Source organism: Vigna angularis, chromosome 4, assembly GCF_016808095.1.
Source record: "Vigna angularis cultivar LongXiaoDou No.4 chromosome 4, ASM1680809v1, whole genome shotgun sequence".
Taxonomy (NCBI): Eukaryota; Viridiplantae; Streptophyta; class Magnoliopsida; order Fabales; family Fabaceae; genus Vigna; species Vigna angularis.
Genome location: NC_068973.1, coordinates 17,835,119 through 17,859,822, shown reverse-complemented (window position 1 = coordinate 17,859,822; position 24,704 = coordinate 17,835,119). Strand labels below are relative to the sequence as shown.

General features: G+C 33.4%; 2 protein-coding genes and 1 pseudogene across 3 annotated transcripts; all 3 read right to left on the bottom strand.

Annotated features, from left to right (window-relative positions):
• Nucleotides 1-8,472: 8,472 nt before the first annotated feature.
• LOC108332124 (trihelix transcription factor GTL1) lies at nucleotides 8,473-11,499 on the bottom strand. Of its 2 annotated transcripts, XM_052876169.1 has the most exons (3): nucleotides 11,007-11,499; nucleotides 9,502-10,823; nucleotides 8,473-8,648 (listed from the first exon to the last, which is right to left on the bottom strand). In XM_052876169.1, exons 1-2 carry the CDS (start codon nucleotides 11,234-11,236, stop codon nucleotides 9,509-9,511), a joined length of 1,545 nt encoding a protein of 514 aa, XP_052732129.1. In that variant the 5' UTR covers nucleotides 11,237-11,499; the 3' UTR covers nucleotides 8,473-8,648; nucleotides 9,502-9,508. The 2 variants fall into 2 exon arrangements, with proteins under 2 accessions (XP_052732129.1, XP_017422737.1); XM_017567248.2 differs by lacking the exon at nucleotides 8,473-8,648 and having other exon boundaries at nucleotides 9,011-10,823.
• A 6,855-nt stretch (nucleotides 11,500-18,354) lies between these two features.
• Nucleotides 18,355-19,206, bottom strand: LOC128196217 (peptidyl-prolyl cis-trans isomerase CYP21-4-like; annotated as a pseudogene).
• Nucleotides 19,207-22,737: 3,531 nt separating this feature from the next.
• Nucleotides 22,738-23,133, bottom strand: LOC128196216 (uncharacterized). The gene has a single exon (XM_052876458.1). The coding sequence runs from the start codon at nucleotides 23,131-23,133 to the stop codon at nucleotides 22,738-22,740; it is 396 nt and encodes a 131-aa protein (XP_052732418.1).
• Between the last annotated feature and the right edge of the window lie 1,571 nt (nucleotides 23,134-24,704).

Here is a 24,704-nt window from a genome sequence, read left to right as displayed (position 1 = left end):
TCATCTTGTAAAAGGATAGAGAAAAGGGAGTATCATAAATTGCTAGAACTTATTTATATTTTACACTATTTTATGAAATATATCTTATTTCTATACAAAAAATTATTCTTATTATATTAACTCACTATATTTAAATTTATGATTTTTTATTTAAAATTACCAAACATCAATCTTAAAAATCTTGATGGTTATCTTTTATGTTTTTTAAATGAATGAGAACCATTCTTTCGTGTAAATTTCAAATCATTCGAAGATTTTAAGAGAACACAAAAAGGATCGAAACAGATAATTATAGTTTTATATCTTTTAAATATTGTGGTAAAATAGTTGCTGATAACAAAAGTTAGTAAAAGCTTAGTCAAATAAATCACTAATAAAATGGAATGAAACTAACTGTTTCAAATCAATTTTTAAGAATTAAATAATGTAAAGTATAAAATCATATATTGTGCCTCTTATCACATAAATTAAATTATTAAGAATTAGAGGTGATAATGAAATGGATCTCAGTGTGATGTATGGATTAAGTGACCCACTCAATTATATTTGTCGAGGTGAATTGAGCGATTCACAAGATTCATTGGATTAAAAAAATTTAAAATCAATCACACCTATATTAATGATTTTTTTTGTATTTTCATTATCAACTTATAAGTCTAACTACAATAATTTGTTATTATCAATTAATTTAGTTCTATCAATAAAAATTTATTGATAAATTCTTTATCAACCGGTTTTATCATTTTATCAGTATAATATTTTAATAATTTAAAATTTATGTTATTGGTGGACATTTTTTTCAGAAATTTATCTAACGGTTAATTTTATCCGTTACTTATACTTTTCTATCGCTAAATCTAATAGTAAATTAAATTACAAATTTCACTAAAAAAATGACACTTAAATAATTATATGCATATTCGTAGTTAAATTTGACTTTATTATCTATGAATTAGTATACATATGTAAAACTTTTATATGCACATTTTTCAGATTTTATTGTCAATTATGTGCGATATTTATTTTTTTATATTAGATGTTGTTACTTTATATTTGGACTTTATGTTGTTTATAATTTGGATTTGGACTAAGTTAAGTGTTGGTATCAAATTTTATTGTCAATTATGTGCGGGTAAAATTTTGTTTCGTTTTATTTAAATTTCATTGGCATTGACAAGGGATATAAAAAATTTAAAAAATAAAATAAATATACTTTTTAATTTGAAAAATATATTACACATAGATTTACATAAAAAATAATTTGTATATAATTCATTTAATATTACTTACAAATTATTTTCTATATAATGTCCATAACATTATTTATAGAGTTTTTTTTATGTAATTTATCGACGGATTTTTATTTATGTAATTTACATGTATGTATTTATCTAACATTATTTAAAATTATTTTGTATGTCATATAAAATTATTTTGTATGAAATAATTTGTATGTAATTATTTTTGTATTCTATTTTCGATAGATAAAATCTGAATGTAACATTTATTATGGATTTTTTTTATGTAAATTTATCTGCACATGCTTTACGGCCCTTTTTTTCATGTATAATATGTGAATAATATCTAATTACTTATAAATTTTATGCATTACATACAAATTTTATTTATGGGAAAAGTTAATTTATTTTAAAAGCATTTGCTGCAAAGTCTGATGATATTTTTTTTTATATTAAAGAGTATGTGTGAGATGAAGAGAAGAAAGAGGAGAAGAGAAATTAGAGTTTACGACGATGTCAATAATTATTGATGAATTTTAGAATTCATTCATAAAATTTATCAATAAATACTTTATTGATAAATTTATCAATAAATACTTTATTGATAAATTTATCAATAAACACTTTATTGATAAATTTATCAATAAACACTTTATTAACAAATTTATCATTATTGATAAATTTAAATTATTGAAAAATTTATCACTACTTATAAATTTAAATTACTAACAAATTTTTATTATTACTCCGTTATGTTCATAAGTAATATATGTTTTTTTTTCATTAAAGACTAATGTTAAATGTGACCTAATATATAAAAAATGGTTATCCTATATGCACTTTTGTATTTTTCATAAATTAATATTAAATTAAGATTGTAAATTTATATATTTTAAGACTTGTAAAAGAGTCAAGCAATTACAACACATCAATACTATTTATATAACTGGCCAATGTAAGAGCTGAGAAAATTAAAGAAGTTGGAGAAGACAAGTGTAACACAGAATAGGACCGAGTGGTTTTAAGAGTGGTATATAAACGAAAATTTCAAAGTTTCGTTCTATTCTTTGAATACACCATCTTTCTTCAAAACTTTGATCTTCTCTTTTCTCCTCCTTCTCTCTAAAATTTCTTACCAATGGTTCATCTGATCGGTGATCATAAGCTCCCAAGGCGATCCTGAGATCAAGAGCTTCTTATTCCCCTGGTCATTTTCGGGTTTTAAGTGGGTAAATTTCATTTCTTAGATTCTGGTGATTTTCTGGAATTTCTGACACGTGCAAGAAAGCCTTGTTGTTTGCATGTATTCATCAGTCTTCTCTTTTCCTTTATAAATTCATTTTGGTCCATTGGGTGGCTTTTCTCACCAATCGGTGAACTGTAGGTGTTCATAGGAATTTCTGGTGGTGATCGAGTCTGCAGTTGTTGAACTCTCGGTTCGGTCATAGAGGTAAGGGAAGCTAGTTAATTTAATTATGATTTATTATGTATGAATATGTTGTTTGATGATTATGCATGTGTGTAAAAGTGAATGAATTGGTATTCAGCATTGTTGGACGTGTGCATGTGTGGATAATTTGATGTTGGCTTGATTTCTATGTATTGCCGAGACCTGTGAACTGGTTGAGAAGTTCTGTAGAGTTATGTAAGTTATGTAGAAAGTCGAGCGCTCGTTGTTGAAAGCTCGGTCATGTCAGTTAATTGGGCTTAGCGGTATTCGGTTTCGTAGTGATATTTTGTCTTAGTGTTGTTCGATTTAATGTTGACGTTGAGTTTTAAATGTACTTGTTTTCGACCTCGGCAGTCTTCGGGTTGGTTTTATCATTCGTTCTTAGTCGTACTACGTTTAGCATTTGTTATTAGTAGTACTATGTATTAACGTTCGGTTTTGGTAGTATTCGATGGATTATAGCGTTCGGTCATACACTAATATTTGGTAGTCATAGAGATCGACCTCTCGGTCATATGCTGATTGGCCGCTCGACCATGTTCAGGTACTTGGTCATTAATTGGGTTTTGTCTCTTTAGTCTTACCCGTTCATGACCGTTCGACCTTAGGTGTGTGGATGGTTTCTGGTACTAGCGCTCGTTCTTGGTAGTGCTTGGTCTTGTACTAGCGCTCGTTCTTGGCAGTGCTCGGTCTTGTACTAGTGCTCATTCTTGGTAGTACTCGGTCTCGTACTAGCGCTCGTTCTTTGTAGTGCTCGGTCTTGTACTAGCGCTCGTTCGATATTAGTGTCGTCAAAATGGGTTGAAACCCGTGAGCCAACCCGGCTCACCACGGATTTGAGTCGGGTTGGGTTGGAAAAAAATGCAAAATTTTTTATGCGAGCCAATTTTGACCCGGCTCACACGGGTTGAACCCGTGGTGGGTCGGGTTGGCTCACCAACCCACCTATTTTTTTAATTAAATTAAATTAATTAAATTAATTATTCAAATCCTATTTTTTTATTGAAATCAAATTAATTAAATTAATTATTCAAAATGTACAACCTTTACTTAGCAATAGAGCATTTCGTGTTGCTGTCTTTCCAAAAGTTTCCCTTTGCAAATAAAACCCTAAGATTATAGATTGGATAATATTATAGATGGAGATAAAGAAGAAGATGTTTCAAGAGAGCATAATACTGTGGATTTATCCATTCAGGACTCCAATTTAATAGATGGATAATATTATAGATTGGATAATTCGGGAATATATCATTTGTTTTATCTTGTTTTTAGACCTATCTACAAGCATGACAATTTTATATTGTGCTATATATTTTTGTTAACGTCTATATGTAGTTTCTTGTATGTCTCACTAAATTAAATTGGCAAAATTTTATGCTTGATAGCTTAGAATATATATAACAATATATTTCTTTTGTTTCATTTTCTTTTATATCAATTGGTTCAATTATTACTGTTTCAATTTGATAGATCAAAGTAACATGTTATAGGATGAGAAGAAGAAGGTGAAAAAAAAGTTAATTAAGTGAGCCAATGAGCCAACCCGTTTAACCCACCAACCCGTGATGGATCGGGTCGGGTTCGAATTTTTTTGGCTCGCTAATAAATGAACCGGGTTGGGTTGACTCACTAAGTGATCAACCCGTGGTGGGTCGGGTCGGGTCGGGCTGGGTTACCCGTTTTGACAGCTCTATTCGGTATAGTGCTCGGTTTTGTACTAGCACTCGTTCTTGATAGCGCTCAGTCTTATACTAGCAGTATGCTAGTATTAACGCTCGTTCTTATACTAGTGCTCGACCTCGTACTTGTATTAAGCTTAAATGCGTTAAGTTTAAGTTATAGGTGTTCAGACTAAACTGTAGGCATTCGTCTTAGGTTATACTGCTCGGTTTCGTATTAATATTTTTGTTTAGTACTAGCATTCGGTCATGTACTGGTATACAAATTTGTAATGGTGTTCGGTTTTGTCAAAAATAATGAGTTTTAGTTCGGTCGTACTCAGAGGTTGTGTTGTTGCTGTTCGGTTTTCTTCTATGAAGGATTATTTGGACTTTAAATGCTAATTTCACTGTTTGACTTTGATTGCTTGAGATAGTTGTATTGATCTATTGTGTATGAGAAATTTTATTGATATTCCAATAAGGCATATGTTTCAAGTAATGTGGAAGAGAATTCCAAGGAGGAATGTCTTAGTGAAAAGTGTATTGAAGTGGTACAGTATGAATATGGACAGTGAAATTCATGGAGTTCATATTACCAATTCTCAAGTAGAGATGGGTAATGCATTGTGTGAGAATGGTAGGAGGTCCTAGCCCATATGTTCTTGGGTGAGTTATAATGGACTAACCTCGGGTGACAGCTGATGGTTTTCCAGTTACTACACCACCCGAGTGCATGAACGGCCTCAAGCTACATATTCATACTAGTCCGGACAGTCATAATCAAGTGGTCAGTTATAACATCATTGTATGATTTTTATATGTTTGATTGTATTATATGTTTGTTTGAATTATACGTTAACATGGTTAATTAAATTACACTAGCTTACCCTTATTTTCCTGTCTTGTCATGTTGTCTGTTCGGTCGTATGTGTCCTTGCAATGATCACCCTCTAGGTGTGAGCAGAGTGTGAAGAGGCTTTCTCTAGAGCAGGTGCTGAGTGAGGAGTCTTCAACCCCTTAGGCTAGGATCGTTCGATTGATACATCTCTTGTATGACCGTTCGGTTTGCTCTTATGGTTTGTGTAACATCCAAAAAATACAGTATAAAACTATATAATAGAATAATCACATGTTAATAATACTACAGATCAGTCTTACAAAAGATAGGACGTACGATTATGGCCGAACGGCCTTACAAAATAACGAGAAAGTTAAAACTGTACAAATAAGCAATCTAGACCGAACGGTTTACAAAAGACCTATACCGAACGGTCATACAAAAGAAGAAGGTAAAAGATGATCGAACGATCATCGTACAATTAAACTGACTACTGACCGAACGGTTCTACTGTTCGGTCTTAACTTCTACCTCGACCAAACTTTCTTCTTCTAGCGCTTCTTCCAGCAGCTCTTCTCCTTCTGCTCACATCCACACGGATGATCATTGCGACAGGACAATAACCGAACGTACAAAACGGACAAGACAGGAAAATAGGGTAAGCTTATGTAATTTAATTCATGTATCAGCATATATTTCACACAATCAATTAAACCAGATAAATCATTAACTCTTTCATGCAAAGCCTAATACTAGACTCTAACTGTCCGGATTGTATGAAATCTGTATTGCTACGATGTTCGTGCACCCGTGTGATGTAGTAACTGGGATACCCTCAACAGCTGCCACCCGAGGTTAGTCCTATCTGTCCAATTTAACCATAAGGACTAGGACCTCCTGTCATTCCCACACATGACTTACCCTTCTCTACGTGAGAAACGAGTAATCATGGAATATCAGGATGAACCGCCAGCTTAGCTTTATCCACATTCATACTTTACCAATTTCAATATCCATTCATGAGATATTCCTCCCCGGAATACTCTTTCATAACCAAAGTCATTTCATCCATATCATTTTCCATCATCTTTCATTATGAAAACCTCAACTTAACCAATTTGAATAAAGATCCCGTAGGATACCAAATACCGAACGTTAGTTTTTAACCCAGAACAAGACTGAAAACTTGGAGTGAGACTGAGATGTCTCAAACTCAAAACAGATCAAATCGAGAGAGTTATTCACTTGTTGTGAAAGGGACCGAATACAATAATACTTCTCAGAGACTAATAGAATCAAATGTTATTTACCAAGTGAGCCAATTTAATGAACTGACTCTTGAGAGTTCAAACCGAACACAACTAAGCCTAGGCCGAGTACTAAGACTCTAGGCCGAACCCATAGAAACTAGAACTGTAGAACATCAAATAATAGTACTTAACGGAATCATATGAAGAAACCAGACGCCCATAAATACTTAGCTTCTTAATGAGTTAAACATCAAGGAAACCGAATGCCAGTCGAAGACCGAGCACTGTAGAGAGCGAACGCTATTGAGTTTGGACGAACGATCTTATTATAAAGGTAGATTACGGAAATGAGAACGAGCGCCTGGTGTAAGACCGAGCAATTACTTAGTACGATCGCTTGGTGTAAGACCGAGCACTACTTAGTACGAGCGCTTGGTGTAAGACCGAGCAGTACTTAACTTATAGAATAAAGGCCTGATAAATATAAGATATCATTTAACTAATGTTCAAGAACGAACAAAATATACAAATACATATAGATATACTAAAGTTTATAATCAAATACCAAGGAATGAATGTCCTTGGTTGAACGCTTAAGTACAAATATTACCTAACGAAACGAAGACGCTAGTCTTCAACTAGAATTCTCTCCAAATGAAAGAACCCAGTTCCAACCGAGTCCACAGGAAAACTGAACACTATATTGAACGAGCGCTGGTGTAATACCAAACACTTATTAAGAACGAACACTACTGAGAACAAACGTTGGTATAATTGAATGATCAATACTGACTCTCGACAACATCCCTACCCATTTCATGGCTTTCATTAATCATCAATACTTTTAAACAACATACCATATTTCATCATCAACCAAATCATCAAACACAATATCATTCCAGTTTCTCATACAGTCAACAATGCAGTAACAACCATTTTTCATATTCATTCAGAAATCAACGAACATGCATCCATACAAAGCAAGAATCTAAATCAAATTATATAAGCTTCCCTTACCTCTAAGTGTGACCGAACGTTCACAGAGGCAGAATACGGTTTCACCACTACAAGTCCTTCTACCCTCAACGCTCAACAATTTCCAAACTAAACCAAGTAAAAACCAAAACACTATCAGAACCTCTCATTTTAGAAGAGTGATCAACACATGAAACCAGAACTTGGTTTGCATGTCCAGGAAACCACACAGCTGAGGGAGAGATGAACTTACCAGCTCGAAATCGAAAACTAATCGGTTCAAACGAACGCCCTCGACGTCGGGAAGGTGTGGTCTGTTTGATGATCGGAGGAAGAAAAGAGTAAGATTTTGTAAAGAGAAGATTAAGAAATCTTAGAGAGAAGGAGGGGAAAACGGTTTCAGAGATTTGGAGAAGAAGGTAAGCATGCAGAGAAGTGGCACAACAATTGAAAATTTGGCATTAACTACTGCCGTCACAAAAAATGAACGTCCACTCTCCTTTAGCCACCTGTTTCCACTTTCTGATTTCCAGCTCTCCTTCCTTGACACATGTAATCCACTAAGATGGGGTTTCTATGGATTTTTAATGGTTCTGACAGTTTGTATTCATTGTAGGATTTTTGTAAGTTTTAAATTTACGGTTATTTTAGAATAACTGTAAGTTAATTTTATTTCCTGTAACCGTTCTATTTTATTGTAAATGTAAGTACTCTTATATATAGTTTAAAATTATATTTTTGGGATGTTACGTTAATAACAAACATAATAAAACCAAATTAGTTTTAAGCAATTAGATAATTGATAGAAATTACATAATTTTATAATGTTATGTACATGTTTATAAGAGTATTATGTACACATTTGTCTAAGAGTGTCAGTAACACAAAAACATATATAAGGTATCTTGTTCATCATAACACATACAAAGTAATTTTTTTTTTATCAATACACATCCGAGGTATGTAATAATGCATATTGCTTTTGTTATTTGTTTTCAGTTAGTGTAATTTATTTTTAGTTCTTTGAATGTTTGTGTGCTTCTTCATTGGCATCTTGAGCATAACAGACCAATACAAGAGAAAATTTTCTATCTTCTTAGTGATGAGTTATTTTAAAGAAATAAGCATCACTTCCAAGATCCATAAGTTGAATGAGATAATGTTTTCAACCTTTACAAATCAAGATGAGCGTTTTGTTTGAGTAAGGCTTGTATGCACGTTGTTTAGGAGTACCTAGCACATAGAGAGACATGTGTTATGGAGCACATGAAGGAAAGGGATGAGTGCATGAATATAGGACAAAAATGAGTATTTACAAGTTATGAAGCAAATTCTAAGATACCCAAAGCAACTCTAGAAGGGTTCTCTGCTTCTAACTTTGTTGCAGATTTGATGTTAGATGATCCATAAAAGGCATGATTCTTGAGTTATTTTATATGGCAGTACAATTTAAGTTCCAAACTATTCTAACAAAAAGAGTTAGCTACCGTTCTACGTTACTTTGGAGATGTTCATTATAGAAAGCCAAAAACAATAATGCTTTGGAATTAAAAGGGATAAAATATGTGAAGAGAACAGTGAAATGGTAAAGAAAATGAAAAAGAATTGTAAAAATATCATTCCTAAAACAAAAGTGCACTTTCGTTATCGTTGCAGTTCACCTCTAACTAGGCTGTGATGGGGAAAGTACAGTATGCCATTTTTTATTGTCACTACCAAACAAATTCAACCCTCTCCCACCTGACTACACATGGGTTTGCAAACTTCTAGGGGAAAAAATTACTAAGTATTAAATCTCTCTCTTTTTCTTTTTCTTTTTCTCTGTGCGCGTGTTCCTTCTATCATGTTTCCCCAAAAAATATGATGAAAAATAGAAAAGAGACAGTGTAATAGATACAAAAACAACACCCTTCAGATTCTTTGTATTTACTATTACCACCGGAGGCCACCAACACAACCTACACCTACTCCTCCTGGTTCATGACTTTGGATCCAGATTCGATAAATGATTGGAAAGTCAAAGGAAGCCATGTTGTTTGTCAGAGAAGAAGTTCAATTTTAGCAATAAAGAATCTCTGAAGATTACCAAGCTTTTAACTCATGATAGCTCTGGAAGGACTATTTTCAAGCATCACATTCTGAAACCCATTTTGATCTTCTTCATCTCCCTCACGCTGATCCCTATCATCTTTCTCCCCATCTTCGGATGATGAGTGACTCTGTACCTGTTGTTGCTGCGCTTGTCTCTCTTCTTGACTTTGACTCTCCATGATATGCAACAACAGCTCCTCGGGCTTCAACTCCTTCCCAAAATCCTTTACATCAGCCCTCTTGGGCTTCTTGCTGTACAAAACCTCCAGGTGGTGATAATAGGGACAGGTTTTGGAATCCTGAGGTTTCCTCTTGTTCTTCTCCTTCATCCTCTTGAAATACTTGTTTATGTTCTCCCATTTCTCTTTGCACCTCTTGGCACTGCGTTCGTAGCCAAGGCCCTTCATGGCCGAAGATATGTCCTCCCAAAGTGGCCCCTTGGACACACCATTACTGCTATTATTGTTCCCTTGAGACTGCACATCAAGTTCAGTCCTCAACCTTATCAAAGCCTCCACTTCATCCTTCGGCCACCGCGAACTACTCATATGCACGAAATTCCTAACACTCAGATTATTCCCACACTCTCGCTTATCCATATCACTCACATCACTATCACCACCACCACCTCCATTAGCCGCAGCATTGATATTCCCACTTTGTTGCATGTCCCTGTGCCCGTTGTTTTGACCCTGGATTTTCTCCAGCAACTGCACCACGCCTTCAACTTGGGTGAACTTTCTTAGAAAAGCAAGGACGACTTCATCTTTAGCCGCGGCGATGGAGCGTTCCTGAGCCAGAAGCTCGCGCTCTTTCTTAATCAGCGCCAGCTCCTCCTTCTTCCACGCTTCTTCCCTTGCCATTCGATCCTTCTCGCACTTCTCCAACACCTCCACGAACTTCCTCTGCAGCGTCTCCTGCTTCTCTATCACTTCCCTCATCAACCCATCCAGAAACTGCGTCAGCTTCCTCTTCCTAAACCCCTTACCGGAGCACGAAGTCGTCGAACTAGAATGCTCCCCCACGTACGCACTCACGGAACACGGAACCGCATCTAAAATAACATCGACGTTGGTGTTGTTGTCGGGCACGTGGGTCGTCGTCGTCGTCGTTGCTGTTTCTGGGGCGCTTACAGAGGGAGTCGGAAGTGAGTGGTGTCCTTCTAAAGCTTCCAATTGCTCGAAAAATCTATAAGTCTTGCTACCGTTGGATTTGCCACAACGACCTTCCTTGGTTCTCCTATGGTACTTGTAAATGTTCTCGAATTTCTCCTTGCACTTCTTCGAACTCCTGTTATAACCTAGTTCCGCTAATTTCCTGAATATACAAAAGATTTTCAAATTAATTCAATCACTACGTTATTATCACACAGACAAAAAGAAATGGTACTTAACTATGTCAAGCTAGAATGTATACAGTATCGTTGTAACACTAGCATTACTAATTAGGGAATAAGGTTGGGAATAATGGGGATTCCAGGGGAAACGAAGAGGGACTTACTTTGAGACTTGGTCCCAGAGAGGGGCTTTGGGGTTTGTATCCCTGAAAGCAACGTCCATGTCAGACCTTATCTTGAGCAAAGCCATTGTTTCCTCTTTAGGCCATCGACTGGCGGCGGAATTCCGGTCACCGGCTTCGCCGTCCTCCGCTTTGAGCCCCTCGGAGACAGCCGCGGCGCCTCCCTCCGGATTGGCAAGAGGAGTTTCCGGTGAAGCAGAAACTTCCAGCATCGGTTTCACCCTAGTCACAGCTAGGAAACACTTGAGGGTGGGGGCAAGAGAGGAAAAAAAACAACCTTGGTGAAACCTTGTTAGGGAAAAACAAAAATAAAGGTACTGTAATAACTGGGGTTGTGTTGAGTGTTTGTTTTGATGTAGGGGATTTGAATTGTTTGTGCTATTTCAAATTTCAAGGTCTACTAACCATTGTTGTTACTTACAAGTTTAAAAAGGGCGAGCATATTGACAGGTGAATAATATAAGAAGAAGAAAAAAAAAAGGTTTAAAATTTAAAAAGAAGTGAAATGGATATGATCGGATAGATTCCATGGAGGTAGAGGTCCATACGTGGTGGCATGGCATTGGTTGATGGTTCATTACAAAATTTCCCACTTGTGTAAGTTTGACCCTTTGCAGACAGGGAGGGAAATTAAAAATTGACAGCTAAAGTCAATATTTGTGGGCTTTTCTAGGGTAAAATGAGAAAACTTGGTGATGGGAGCAAAAGTGGGTTTGTTTTATTGTGTGGTAGTAATGGAGTTGGGTTCGTAAGGGAAGGCCCACAGAGCCCACATTCTTGTTCTGTACGTTTCTGTCTCTCCGCTGGCTTTGCCCCACGCCACACATACCACAACTCAATTACGTGTGCCGTAAACTTACGAGTTGCGGCCACCGCATTTTTCCGCGTCGGTGAAAAACGAAAATATCCTCACCCTACTCCTTTTTTAAAAAAAAAAATATATTGCGCCAATCAGGGCACAATTGGGTGTCACAGAGCGCCAATGCACGAGTCTCGGGTTTATGGGATAGAATTTACCAAGAAAAATAAATACCCCCTTCAATTTGAAATTGAAATTCAAATATGTTTTCAAAATTATCCTGTATGTTATATGACTTATAAGGCCGAGTTCGTTAAATAACGAATATAAACGCGTATAGGTAGGTAAGTGTGGAAATGGACAATTAAGCATGTTAGTATGCAGTAAAAGCCGCGACAAAAAAAAATGAAAGTGGAGGTTTTGGTTTTGTCGTAAGTATAAAGTGAGGAATTTAAGAAGTAAAGAGTGGATATATTTGAGATGGTCCAAATTATCGGCGTGGTTCTTATTGTTTGGTAGAGTGAGTTTGGGTTCTGATTTTGAAAATGGGATCCATGGTTACAGTAGGATACGACAACATTGATTCATTGAGTTGCGTAAACCTCTCCAACACTCCTCACGCGATAGGAGGTCTAGTCGCGTCGTTTTCATAAACTCTTTTTCCCTTTCATCTTTATCACCTCCTCTCACGCACCACATCATAAGAGAATTTTAACTAAATTTTACATTTAAACAACATCCTGTCTTACGTCTTACATTAACACTTCAAAACCAAAACTCCCAAAATTTTACTTTGAAAAATTAATACATAGACAAAACTAATATAGAAGCTTGACCACCCTTCTTATCTTTGGCCACGGTACCACCACGCTCCTGCCAACATTCAAACGCATTGCAACCCACTACCTACCAAACTACATCCTAAAATTTTCATATTTACATATAAATCGAATTCTTTTTTTATTTCATTATCGTTTTTATCTTACTACTATAAATTACTTTATCTTTTAAAATTTATATTTAACTTTTATAGTTATTTTTTTAAGAAAAAAAGCTTTTTTTAGATTTAATAACATTTTTATTTTAGTAATAATTACAATAATTTTTTTTATAATCATAAAGTAAAAGGAGATATATATATATATATATATATATATATATATATATATATATATATATATATATATATATATATATATATATATATATATATATATATATATATATATATATATATATATATATATATATATATATATACAAAAGTACATGTGTTTTTAGTAGTATCTGTGATGTAGTATTTTATTCATGATTGTCATATAAATTTAATTATATTGTCATTTTCATTTTATTTCTTTTTCATCTTGTTCTCTTTTATTTTATTTTTTTTATTTCTTTTTTTCCTTTCTTCTTATATCTTAGAAGTTTCTTTTAAAAAATCATTTTTTTAATATATATAATTAATATTCTTTTAATATATATATTTATTTATTTACTCTGTTTTTTTTCTTATTATATATTTTATTATTATTTTCATTTTATTTAATTAAAACATTTCTTAAAAGTTGATTTGTTTTTAAATCTTCATCAAAATACGAAACATTTTTTTAGTATATAAATTTAATCATAGAAGCAAAAACGCAAAATTTTCTAACTCTTTATTTTAGAGTCAAGATAGAATAAATAATGTAGTTATTTAAAAATAGGAATGATACACTCTTAATTTTATAATTCTTATACATAAGTTTTGACTTGTGTTGAGATGAACACACGTTGTTCAACGTCAATAAATATTTAATGTCATTTCGTCACAAAGACTAAATTAATTCATTAAAAAAAATTGAAGATAAAAATAATTCAAAGCTATAACATGAATGAAATCTAATTTTACATAAAAATTAATTAATTAAAAATATACTTAACATCTTAACAAAGTTATATATATATATATATATATATATATATATATATATATATATATATATATATATATATATATATATATATAAGTATTAATGAATATGTGTCTACTAATTAATTTAAAATAAGGTATTTTAGTTAATAATAAAGTAATTTTTTATATTAATGTTATATATATTTAAATTATTTAATCATATAAAAGAAATATAAAATAAGTTAAGAAACATATCAGATTAAAAGAAAATAAAATAAAATCTTAAATACTTATATTTTAATCTTTATTCAATGTTAATAAACTATTATTTACAATTTTTTAATTATTACTTTATTTCATATATAAAATTATACATAATGTGTTTGATATTTTTTTTTTCAAGTCAAAATCATCTATTAATTAGGAAACATATTTTTTTCTTTTAATTTCAAAAAGTTAAATATATTTTTAATTTTTAGCTTGTTTGAAAAATTAAATTTTGCTTTTATTTTCAAACTTTAATTATTTTTATCTTTAAATTTTATTAATGAATAAACGTAGTATTTCTAATCAAACAACTTAAAGAATTGTTGATGTAACGAGTGACATTATTATGTTTGTGTTCAATTTTGTATAAAAGTTAAAAAACTGAAAATACATTCAACCATTTATTAAAACATAAATAATCAATTAATTTTCAAAATAATATTGATTGTTAAGTTTTACAATTTATCCATTAATAGTTATAGCAAATTATTTTGTCTTATTTGACAAGAACACAACCACAGTCCCAAAAAAAAAGTAATTAATCTGTTTTTTGTTTTCAGTTATAAATTAAATATTTATTTTAGTTAGCTTAAATGATGTTGTGCTTTTAGAACAGTGTGTGGGAGAGTTTGCGGATTTTCTGGGTAAGAGTCTGGTATTCAAAGTTGTCTAAAGATGATAAAAATTTTCGTTTTGAACAGTCTTTCAGAGTTAAAAAAAGTTTGTATTGATGGTAATATAATTGAAAAATTTAATGATGGATCCATGAGATCAGTGGTAAGAAGAATTTTATAGGAAGGATTTGGTTTGATTCTAATATTTCGTCATTGTTATTGACTTATGTATAATAATCTTTTGAAGGATGTATTATGTATATGAAGGCAATGGACAATGTTCCAAGTTAAATCGTTGTCTCAATGATGCCTCTGGTGTTACGATTACAAAGGTATATTTTATGTGGTGGTTTGTTTTGATGTCTAAAGCATTGAATGTTTGTTTAGCATATTTTTTTTTGGTAATTTTTACAGGATTTGTTAACGAAGTTTGCAAATGAGTTGAATGATTCTGCCTCCCAAGTTGTTGAGATGAGTACATATATTGTTTTCAATGATGAGGTCACAATCACTGCATTCCATCACGATAATTCGAACTTTCCAAAATGAAACAAACTTGGATGAATCTTTGTGGTCAATATGCAACCAATATTAAGCTTAAGAATTGAGTAACAGATCAAACTGCATTGCCAAGGAATTTCAAAATCTTCACTTTGACGCCGTGGCTCGATTCTGCTTCAATTTTATTTTACTTTTTTATGTTTTCCATTATTGCAGTAAAGGTAGTACTTTCTGAGTCCACCACCACTTAAGGTTTTAGGATGTTTTGTAGGTTTAAATTTTTGTTTGGTTCTAGGATTTGTGTATTAATCTCAAGTAGGTTATTGTTTTTTTTTCCGGTCTCAATTGGGTTCATAAACTTGTAAAAATGAGTCAATTAAGCCTTTTTCGTTAAGTTTTCATTGACGCCGTCTACCTGTGATGACGTGGTGCACACATTATATGCTGATATATAAATATTATATTATGTGGAATTTGCTATTTAGAAAAAAGTGTTTGATTATTTCCTCCCTTCTCCTTCTTCTCTTCACGCGTGAGAGAGAAGCTCTCTCGTTCTTCCGTCAATCACCTCTCTTCTCGAAGGATTTGTTTTTCTTCAGCTAACGGAATGCTCTCATGTTGTATGTGGTATTGCAAGCTACTAATGAGATTGTTAAGTTCCTCCTCAGATAAGCATAATGCCCCACCCCGGCCATAATTATTTGTAGTACGCAGTTTGCCCAATGTATGCTCCAGAGGTTCAATCTCTTTTATTTTTTCATCGACAATACTCTGAAATTGCTTATTGTCATCTCTTAGAGACTTAATCTGAGAAATAAAGTTTGCTCGTTGCTTCAGCCACCTCCGCATCTTTTTCCAATTTTCTATTTTCAATTTCTTGAGAAACAGGTTTGTCTTCTTCAGCACTGTTCTCCGCTGGCCCTTGAACCGTCTCAAATCCCACAACCTCAACCACCATAGCTCTAACAGTGTGGAGGAGTGAGATGAGCACAAAGAGATTATTTCCAAATGAGAGAGAGAGAGAGAGATTGTAGAAAAAGAAGATCCTTTTGACAAAGAGACACCAAAATCGAATTCCAAAGTTAGAAAAACTAACCTCAGACCTGAAAAATGCAATTTGTAATGTAAAATCAGTATTGGAAATTCAATTCCATTACCAAGAAAATGCTTCAAGTAGGACATTTGTAAAAAATTAGATAAGGATGGATCAAAACAATAATCAGGGACTAAGACAGGATTTATTAAGATAAACTGTTGCAAAAGCACTTGAATGAAAAAAAAATGCGTATGTTAAAAATCAACTTCTGAAGAAGCTAGTGCGATAGAATGTTTACAATGCAAGTACTCATTTTAGTTTTTAACTTCAATTTTCTCTTCTCCTATAAGTGTTTCTGGAGTAGTTTATGCAAAAATAAAGATACAGGTTCCAGTTTCAGAATCCTGTCATGGTGTTTGGAGGGCATTACCACAATTATCAGTGATTCACGAGCCAGATAAATTGTAACAGAGGCAACCAAACCTTAACCCACGTTATTCCCCCACGTGCGCCTCACCAACCCCTCCCTTTCTTCCTCTGGTCTCCTCCGCGTCCCCGGTATAACTTCTTCCCACGGTGGCCATTCGCTGCAGGTTGTGAGTATCTATTCGTGGAAGCTTACATTGAAGAAAGTTTCAAATGGGTTGCAACGTGGGTGACGTTTGTGGTGCTCTTGGCGGCGACCGGTGGTGCTGTTGGAACGAGAGAGCTTCTCTCTCACGCGTGAAGAGAAGAAGGAGAAAGAGAAAATAACTACATTTTGGTGCCATGTCAAACACTTTTTATTTAAATAGCAAATTCCACCTAATATAATATTTATACATCAGCATATAATGTGTGCATCATGTCATCACTATTAAACAGCGTCAATGAAAACTTAACGGAAAGGGCTTAATTGGCTCATTTTTACAAGTTTATGGATCCGATTGAGATCGAAAAAAAAACGATGACCCACTTGAGATTGACACACAAATACGAGGACCAAATGAGGGATTAAACCATGTTTTGTATGCCATAAGAGGTTTTGGTAATTGAACATGACTTTTATTTTTTCATTCATAGACCTTTTAAATTTCTTTTTCTTATAATGAGGTTGTTATTATCCAGGGTATTTATATTAATGGGCATAAAGACATTGTTTTGCCTCATTATCAAATCCTATAGACACGAAATTGGCAAGCTTTGCATACAAATAAAAATTTATTTTTCAGCTGCCTTTACCTTGTGGTTCACCATCTCATATTTGTGGATGTTTTGTTCTACAATAATTTGTAAGCAATCACAACATATCAATGCTACAATTTCTATGTTTTGTACTGCCTGTTAGTTTTCTTTGTTTTTTTTTTTTAAAAAAAAATCCTTCATATATTATTATTTGTTATAAATGTCCTTTACCCAACTTAGCTTACTACATTATTATGAACCATCAAAGATAGCATTTGCAATAAACATAAATATTTTGATCAACTACATTTCTTAAAAAGAATATCAAACAATTTCTTCTCACTTCATTGTAGCATCGTTATATTCAACATTGTCTTTGTTTGAACTTCATTACGAAAATTAGAGCTGTCAAATGTGCCCCTTTAATAAGATTTGGCCCTAGCCCATGTGAGTTGGGGCCAAAAAAACCCTTCATTAAAAAATCTCATAGAGCTAAAAACTCCTAAAGCCCTATAGGCCAGGGCTAGCCCATGGGCTTTCCTTTTTACAAAATTTAACGTCCAGAAACATAATATCATCATACAAGTAATCACAAATCCTGTGTATTTTACAAAATCTTGTGCATTAAAGAGACTCCGACGAGCTTGAAGTCTTATTCATATTACAACCTACAAATTTCATGCTCTAATATTAGTAACAAGATCCATAGCACTTTAAGCTTCAAGGGAATATATATATGAGGTTACAAATAAAGTTTAATGCCAAAATATATATGAGGTGATATCACCAAACTGGCAAGTGACAACAAACCTTCTTACATTCATCCTGCCATACCAAAAGAAGATCGAACAATGACAAAAAACGAAAAAAAAAAAAGATTTCATAATCCTTGAATGGACAACTGAAACATGTAGCTAAAACTGTATCAAAGATCAAAAGTTGCATTGACAAACCTAAAGAGAAATCCTTGAGGTTCTTCATCTGTGTAGAGAGGATTTTACCAAACATGTTATCAACAAAGTACTGTTCACGATTTTGATTCAGGCAGAGAGCTTTCACACCATCTCTTTAAGAGCCACATCAAGTATCCCAATAGAAATTTTTGGTTGGTAATGTTCATCTGTATTCACTTCTTCAATTTCCTGGAATAGGATTGTGAAACCATCAATATTAGCTTTAATTCTGCAATCTAGTGTTGATTTTGGACAGAGTCTGTCTGTGCATATTCACATGACTTGCCATGTTTTCATTCCTATTTTATGTTATTGTCTTTAACCAATTTGTTCATATGTCAAGATAAATATGGTACTGACTTCTATAACCATTATGGCTTATGCAAATTGGTGAATCTACTCATAACTAAACAGAAAAAATATTTAAAATGATATGCATAACCTTAGCCAATAGGAGTAGGAAAGGACATAACCAGCAACAAAAGAAAAGGAAAAATTAAAACTGAGCATAGAATATCATATGTGATAATGAGAATTAAGCAAATTAAGCAAATTCAGCCACCTGAACAATATCCTCTCCCTTGATGACTCGGCCAAACACAATAAGCTTTTCACTTAGATCAGGTATTGGTGCAGTTGTGATGAAAAGATCAAATCATTTGTTGAAGTAATTACCCTTCGAAGTTCCAAGGATGAATGCTTCATGTCTGATACTAGTTAATCATCACAACATTTAGTAACTAGAAAACATTATTCAGCTCACAGGTAGATTATCAATGGTCTAATGATATCATAAACATCAAATTGCAATTAAACAAAAAAAATAAACCTTGCATATTTCTTTCCTATCAAGTTCAAATCTTCAATAGCTCTGGACCCTTTGTTATGACCATCCTGAATTACATAGCGCTTAATTACTTGGTGAAAAAGCATTCCCTTAATGAAATCTGACATTACAAATCATATTGAAATCTAAAGGACTAACATTCTACAAAAATTATAAACAATAATTAAAAAAATTAATAATTAGAAAGTAAATTAAAGTTATGGTGTCACCGAGTCTACCTCTGATCATTTTCACTTCCTACAATGTTGAAGACTTTCAACATCTAAAAGTTTAGACTCATAAATTCCCACATGACCAAAAATATCTTCAACAATTTCATCTATCACAAGCAATTCAAATACAATATAAAACTAGTTTAGAATTAATAATTTAATGTAAAGTAATTTTAAAAATAATAACATATACACTTACCACTAGGATTTTCAGAAAATCCATATAGCCAATTTTGAGTACAAATCAACATTCGCACATGCTCAGGAAGAATGAAGCTTCTATATTTCGAAAATACACGCCCACCTTTACTAAAATGTCTAACTGTGTCCTAGTTCACAATATTGAATCCAATTTTTCATTACACCAACATACAAACAACAAGGTAATCACATTTTAGCATTCAAAAATTTCAACCAGAAATATATTTATCACACAGTGTTAATAGATTGGCAAGTGTACCAAATCGCACAAGTAATATAAAATGGTAAAACCAAGTATCGTATCCTAGAGGACTATCGGCACTAAACAGTCGTGTGATGAATTAATTAATTAAGACTTAAAATAAATGAGATCATTGGTTTGAGATGCAAAAACAAAAAATAAAATATGAATGCAAATTGACTAATAGTAGAGTAACACAAAGATGAACGGATGTTGTATAATATGAAATGAATATGTTGTTGGGGTTAGATTTCACCAGGTTTCCTCTCATGTATATAAGAATTCCTCTTTATGCATTAATGTTAACGTCACTCACTAAAGTACTTAGAACCTAATCCCTTGGCGCAATAAGCCTGCCTTAATTCCTAGTTCGTGCAATTCCTAGCGTTCCTAGAAAATTAAGTCTGAAGATCAAGAGCTTAAGACGACCAAGTACTCATACCCTCATCCCTGAGAAATATTACCTTTGGGAGAATTCAACAAGAACCTGAATTGTAAGGAACCTCCTGGCACTCATGCAATTCATAAATCATGCAACTAAATGAGTTAAATAGAGCAAGCATTAAAACAGATCAATTCCCTAATAATTAATGAATAAATCATATATGATTAAGAATCAATTCAAATACATGAGAGTTCACAAGGTTACATCATTCGCCAACAATAAATAGACTTTAGTTCCCCATAGACATGGAGAAACAAGATGGACAATGGAAAATCATGAGATAGTAAAACCCTAAGAGTAGAAGAGGAAGCTCCTGCCTCCAAATCCGTCTTTAGAGAGTAGAAGAGTGTGTTGTTGTGTTGCTCCAGCCAGAGATACCAAACCTAGAGTGCCTGGGTCCTTTAAATAGAGTCGGGAAAGAGTAGAAACATGGTCCGGTCCAAAAGAGTTGAAACAGAGCAAAAAATGGGCCTAATCCACGACGCACGACGCCCGAGCGCCCCTTTTTGGGCGCCCAGGCGGTGGACGTCGATTTCTGGTCGCCCAAGCCTCCACTAGGCGCCCAAGCTTCGCGGTTGACTTTTTGGTTCACTTTTCTGCACTCTGGTTGACTTTTCTGCATTCCAACTATTTGGTTCTTTAACTCTTCCTTCAAATCATTCCAATAGCCTACAAAATCAAGGGAATTTGGTGATAAAATCATCAAGTATAACCTCAACTCTCTTATTCACAAAACTAAAGCAAAAACATGAGTCAAAGCAGGTTTCTAAGTCAAAAATGGTGCATTTAGTATCAAAATTACATCACAGATAACGATATTTTAAACCGTTATCACAACCCCAAACTTAGAACTTTGCTTGTCCTCAAGCAAAACAAATTGTAACTTAGCTTTTCAAAACACTCACTACAATGACTCAACCTTTTTCAAAAACGTTTTCTTCCAAGACAAGAGATCACTTTTATCAACTTAGCATAAAGATGTCAGTCAAGATGTGCAGATGTCTTAATTCAATTAAAATTAATGTGATGCTCATATGTTTCAATAGATGCTATTCTTAAAAATGATCAATCAACCAAGCAGAGATGTAATCAGAAATTCAAAGAACTACTCTTCACCAAAGAAAGTGTTTCACTCAAGCACTCAAAAGTGTATATTGAGGTCTTGGTGTTTCTTTCACTCTGCTATCACAATGTCACACAAATTAATTTTTCCTTTCATTTAACCAAAATCAAACATACTCACAATCAGATTTTTATCACAAGGGCTTTTCTTGGCTTGTAACTTGGCTGGGCTAAGAAGAAACATGGCTTTTCAGGAATGCAAAATCCTTGAGTTAAGAGAGATATTTATGAATTTAACAATTACATACAGGTTCTCTTTTCAAGAAGATCTTTTTCTTATTCCCAACCTTTTCCCTTGTAGTGAGCTTTTCTTTTTATTTTTTCTTTTTTTTTATTTCTCTTTTTCTTTTTCTTTGTGCTTACTGCTTATTTTTTTAGCATCCCCAAACTTGAACCTTTATCAATACCTCACAAATATTCTCAACTCAACTCAAGGTAAGGAATTTAAAACAAGATTTTAAAAGCATGCTTAAGGTTAAAGGTTCAAAGGATGGAACAAACTGTTCTCTTTTTATTTGGAAAAATTCATGAGTAGGCTAAAAAAATTAAGGGATAACAAAAGATGGCCTTGATCATATGAAACCTGCAAACAAGTAGTTCAATCACAGAAAATTTGGGCAAAATCATTCATGCTTCCAAAGTAATAACAATTATTCATAACAACTCTGAAGCCCAAAATTCACACAGCTAAACTCTCAAGTCCTAAAATTCAGCAAAACATCCTGCTCATTATCTCAATCAAGTTTTACCTCAAGCACCTGTTTCATACTCTGTGAGGTATCACTTGTATATCAACACATCATGCATCATCTCAACATCAATCCACACACTAGAATATCACAAAGCAATACTTATCACAAAATAATCACAATTGAATCAAAGCAGTGAAGTTCATTCAAGCAAAGTACAATAAATAAACAAAAAAATAAAACAGAAACAAAATACAATTAATAAAAACAATAAAACAAAAACAGAAAAATAAAATAAAAGTTTGTAAAACACTAGGTTGCCTCCCAGCAAGCGCTTCTTTAACGTCACTAGCTTGACCCAATCTTCATCATCATAGCATCCATCAGTAGATACTATCAGTAACATCCATCAGTAGATGTCTAGTCACCGTCCTCTTCCATAGCAACATCCATTTGTAGATGCTATCATTCATCATGTTCATCATAGCAACATCCATTAGTAGATGTTGTAGAAGCATCCATTAGTAGATGTTGTCATTACTGCCATCAATAGCAGCATATAACCAAAAAAAACTCAAACACACAAAAACAAAATAAATCCAAACCACACAACTAAATAAAAAAAGAAAAAATTAAATAAAAGATAAAAAAAAATTTAGAAACTGGGTTGCCTCCCAGCAAGCGCTTCTTTAACGTCACTAGCTTGACACCATTAAGCTCAATCTGGATCACCCAATTCCAACTTTAATCTTGGTGTTCTCCTTTTTGTCTCCATACCAACTTATCTTCAATAGCTTCCTCTTTGTAGGCTTGACTTCAAGACCACCAATCCTTTCAAGTACAGATAAGGGCATCAAGTTGATACTAGACCCTAAATCAATTAAGGCTTTCCCTCTTTCATGACTCCCAATAGTGCATGAGATATTGAAACTTCCCGGATGTTTAACTTTTGGAGGAAGTGCCTTCTGCAAGATCACACTGCAATTGCTCTGTACCTCAATTGTTTCTTCCTCTAGACTTTTTCTCTTTTTGTTGAATTTCTTCAGGAAGTTAACATAACTGGGTACCTGTTGCAATGTCTTAGTCACAGGAATTTTAATCTCCAATTCCTCGAAGATTTCCATGGATTGCTCAAACTGTCTTTCCTTCTCTTCCTTAGAATAATTCTATGGGTAAGGAAGAGGTTTTTCATATAATTCTTTCTTTTTTTCCTTATCCTCTTCCTCTCTTTTTTCTTTTCTTCCCTATCTTTTTCCTTTTCTTTTCTCTCACTCTCTTCTTCTTCTTTCTCTATATCTTTCTTCTTTTCACACAAACTTTCTTTTTCTTTTCTCTCTATTTTTCTCTCATCTTCTTCCTCTTCTTCCCTCTCCTTTTCTTTTCTCTCACTCTCTTCTTTTTCTTTCTTTTCCTCTACATCCTTCTCTTTTTTCTCAAACTTTATTGTTTTATCTCTATTTTTCTCTCATCTAAAAACTTGTCACTCTCAGTGATAACGGCGTTGCACTCCTCTTTAGGGGTAACTTTCATATTGCCCCCAAAATCATCCACCTTCTGAATTATGAACCTACAATGCGCCTCCACCCTTCTGCATTCTGCTTCAAATGCTATTATGGTGAGACTCAGACGTTTGTATGAGTTGTTGAAGCGTGTCATCCATCTTAGCCCATCTTTCTGATATAGAGGGTTGTTGCTGCCATTATTGTTGTCTGGAAGCTTGTCCAAATTGACCTGGTCCCATGTTTGAGTGAGGTTCCCACCAGTGGTTGAAATTACCTTGGTGGAATTGAGTGCCCATATAATTAATTTCTTGTCCGAATTGCATCCTGAAAGCATTAGACACAAAACCCTAGAAAAAACTGTTAGCACAAAAACAAAAGCAAAATAAAATAAAATAAAATAAAACAAAATAAAACAAAATAAAATAAAATAAAATAAAACAAAATAAATAAAATAGAACAAAATCAAATCAAATCAAATCAAATCAAGTCAAATAAAATAAAATAAAATAGAATAAAGCCAAAATTAATTAAGAATCACACAAATAGAATAGTTTAAACCATGAGTCCCTGACAACGGCGCCAAAAACTTGTTAACAGATTGGCAAGTGTACCAAATCGCACAAGTAATATAAAATGGTAAGACCAAATATCCTATCCTAGAGGACTCTCGGCACTAAAAAGTCGTGTGATGAATTAATTAATTAAGACTTAAAATAAACGAGATCATTGGTTTGAGATGCAAAAACAAAAAATAAAATATGAATGCAAATTGATTAATAGTAGAGTAACATAGAGATGAACAGATGTTGTATAATATGAGATGAATATATTGTTGGGGTTAGATTTCACCAGGTTCCCTCTCATGTATATAAAAATTCCTCTTTATGCATTAATGTTAATGTCATTCACTAAAGTACTTATAACCCAATCCCTTATCGCAATCAGCCTGCCTTAATCCTAGTTCGTGCAATTCCTAGCGTTCCTAGAAAATTAAGTCTAAAGATCAAGAGCTTAAGACGACCAAGTACTCATACCCTCATCCTTGAGAAATATTACCCTTGGGAGAATTCAACAAGAACCTGAATTGTAAGGAACCTTCCGACACTCATGCAATTCATGAATCATGCAACTAAATGAGTTAAATAGAGCAAGCATTGAAACAGATGAATTCCCTAACAATTAATGAATAAAGC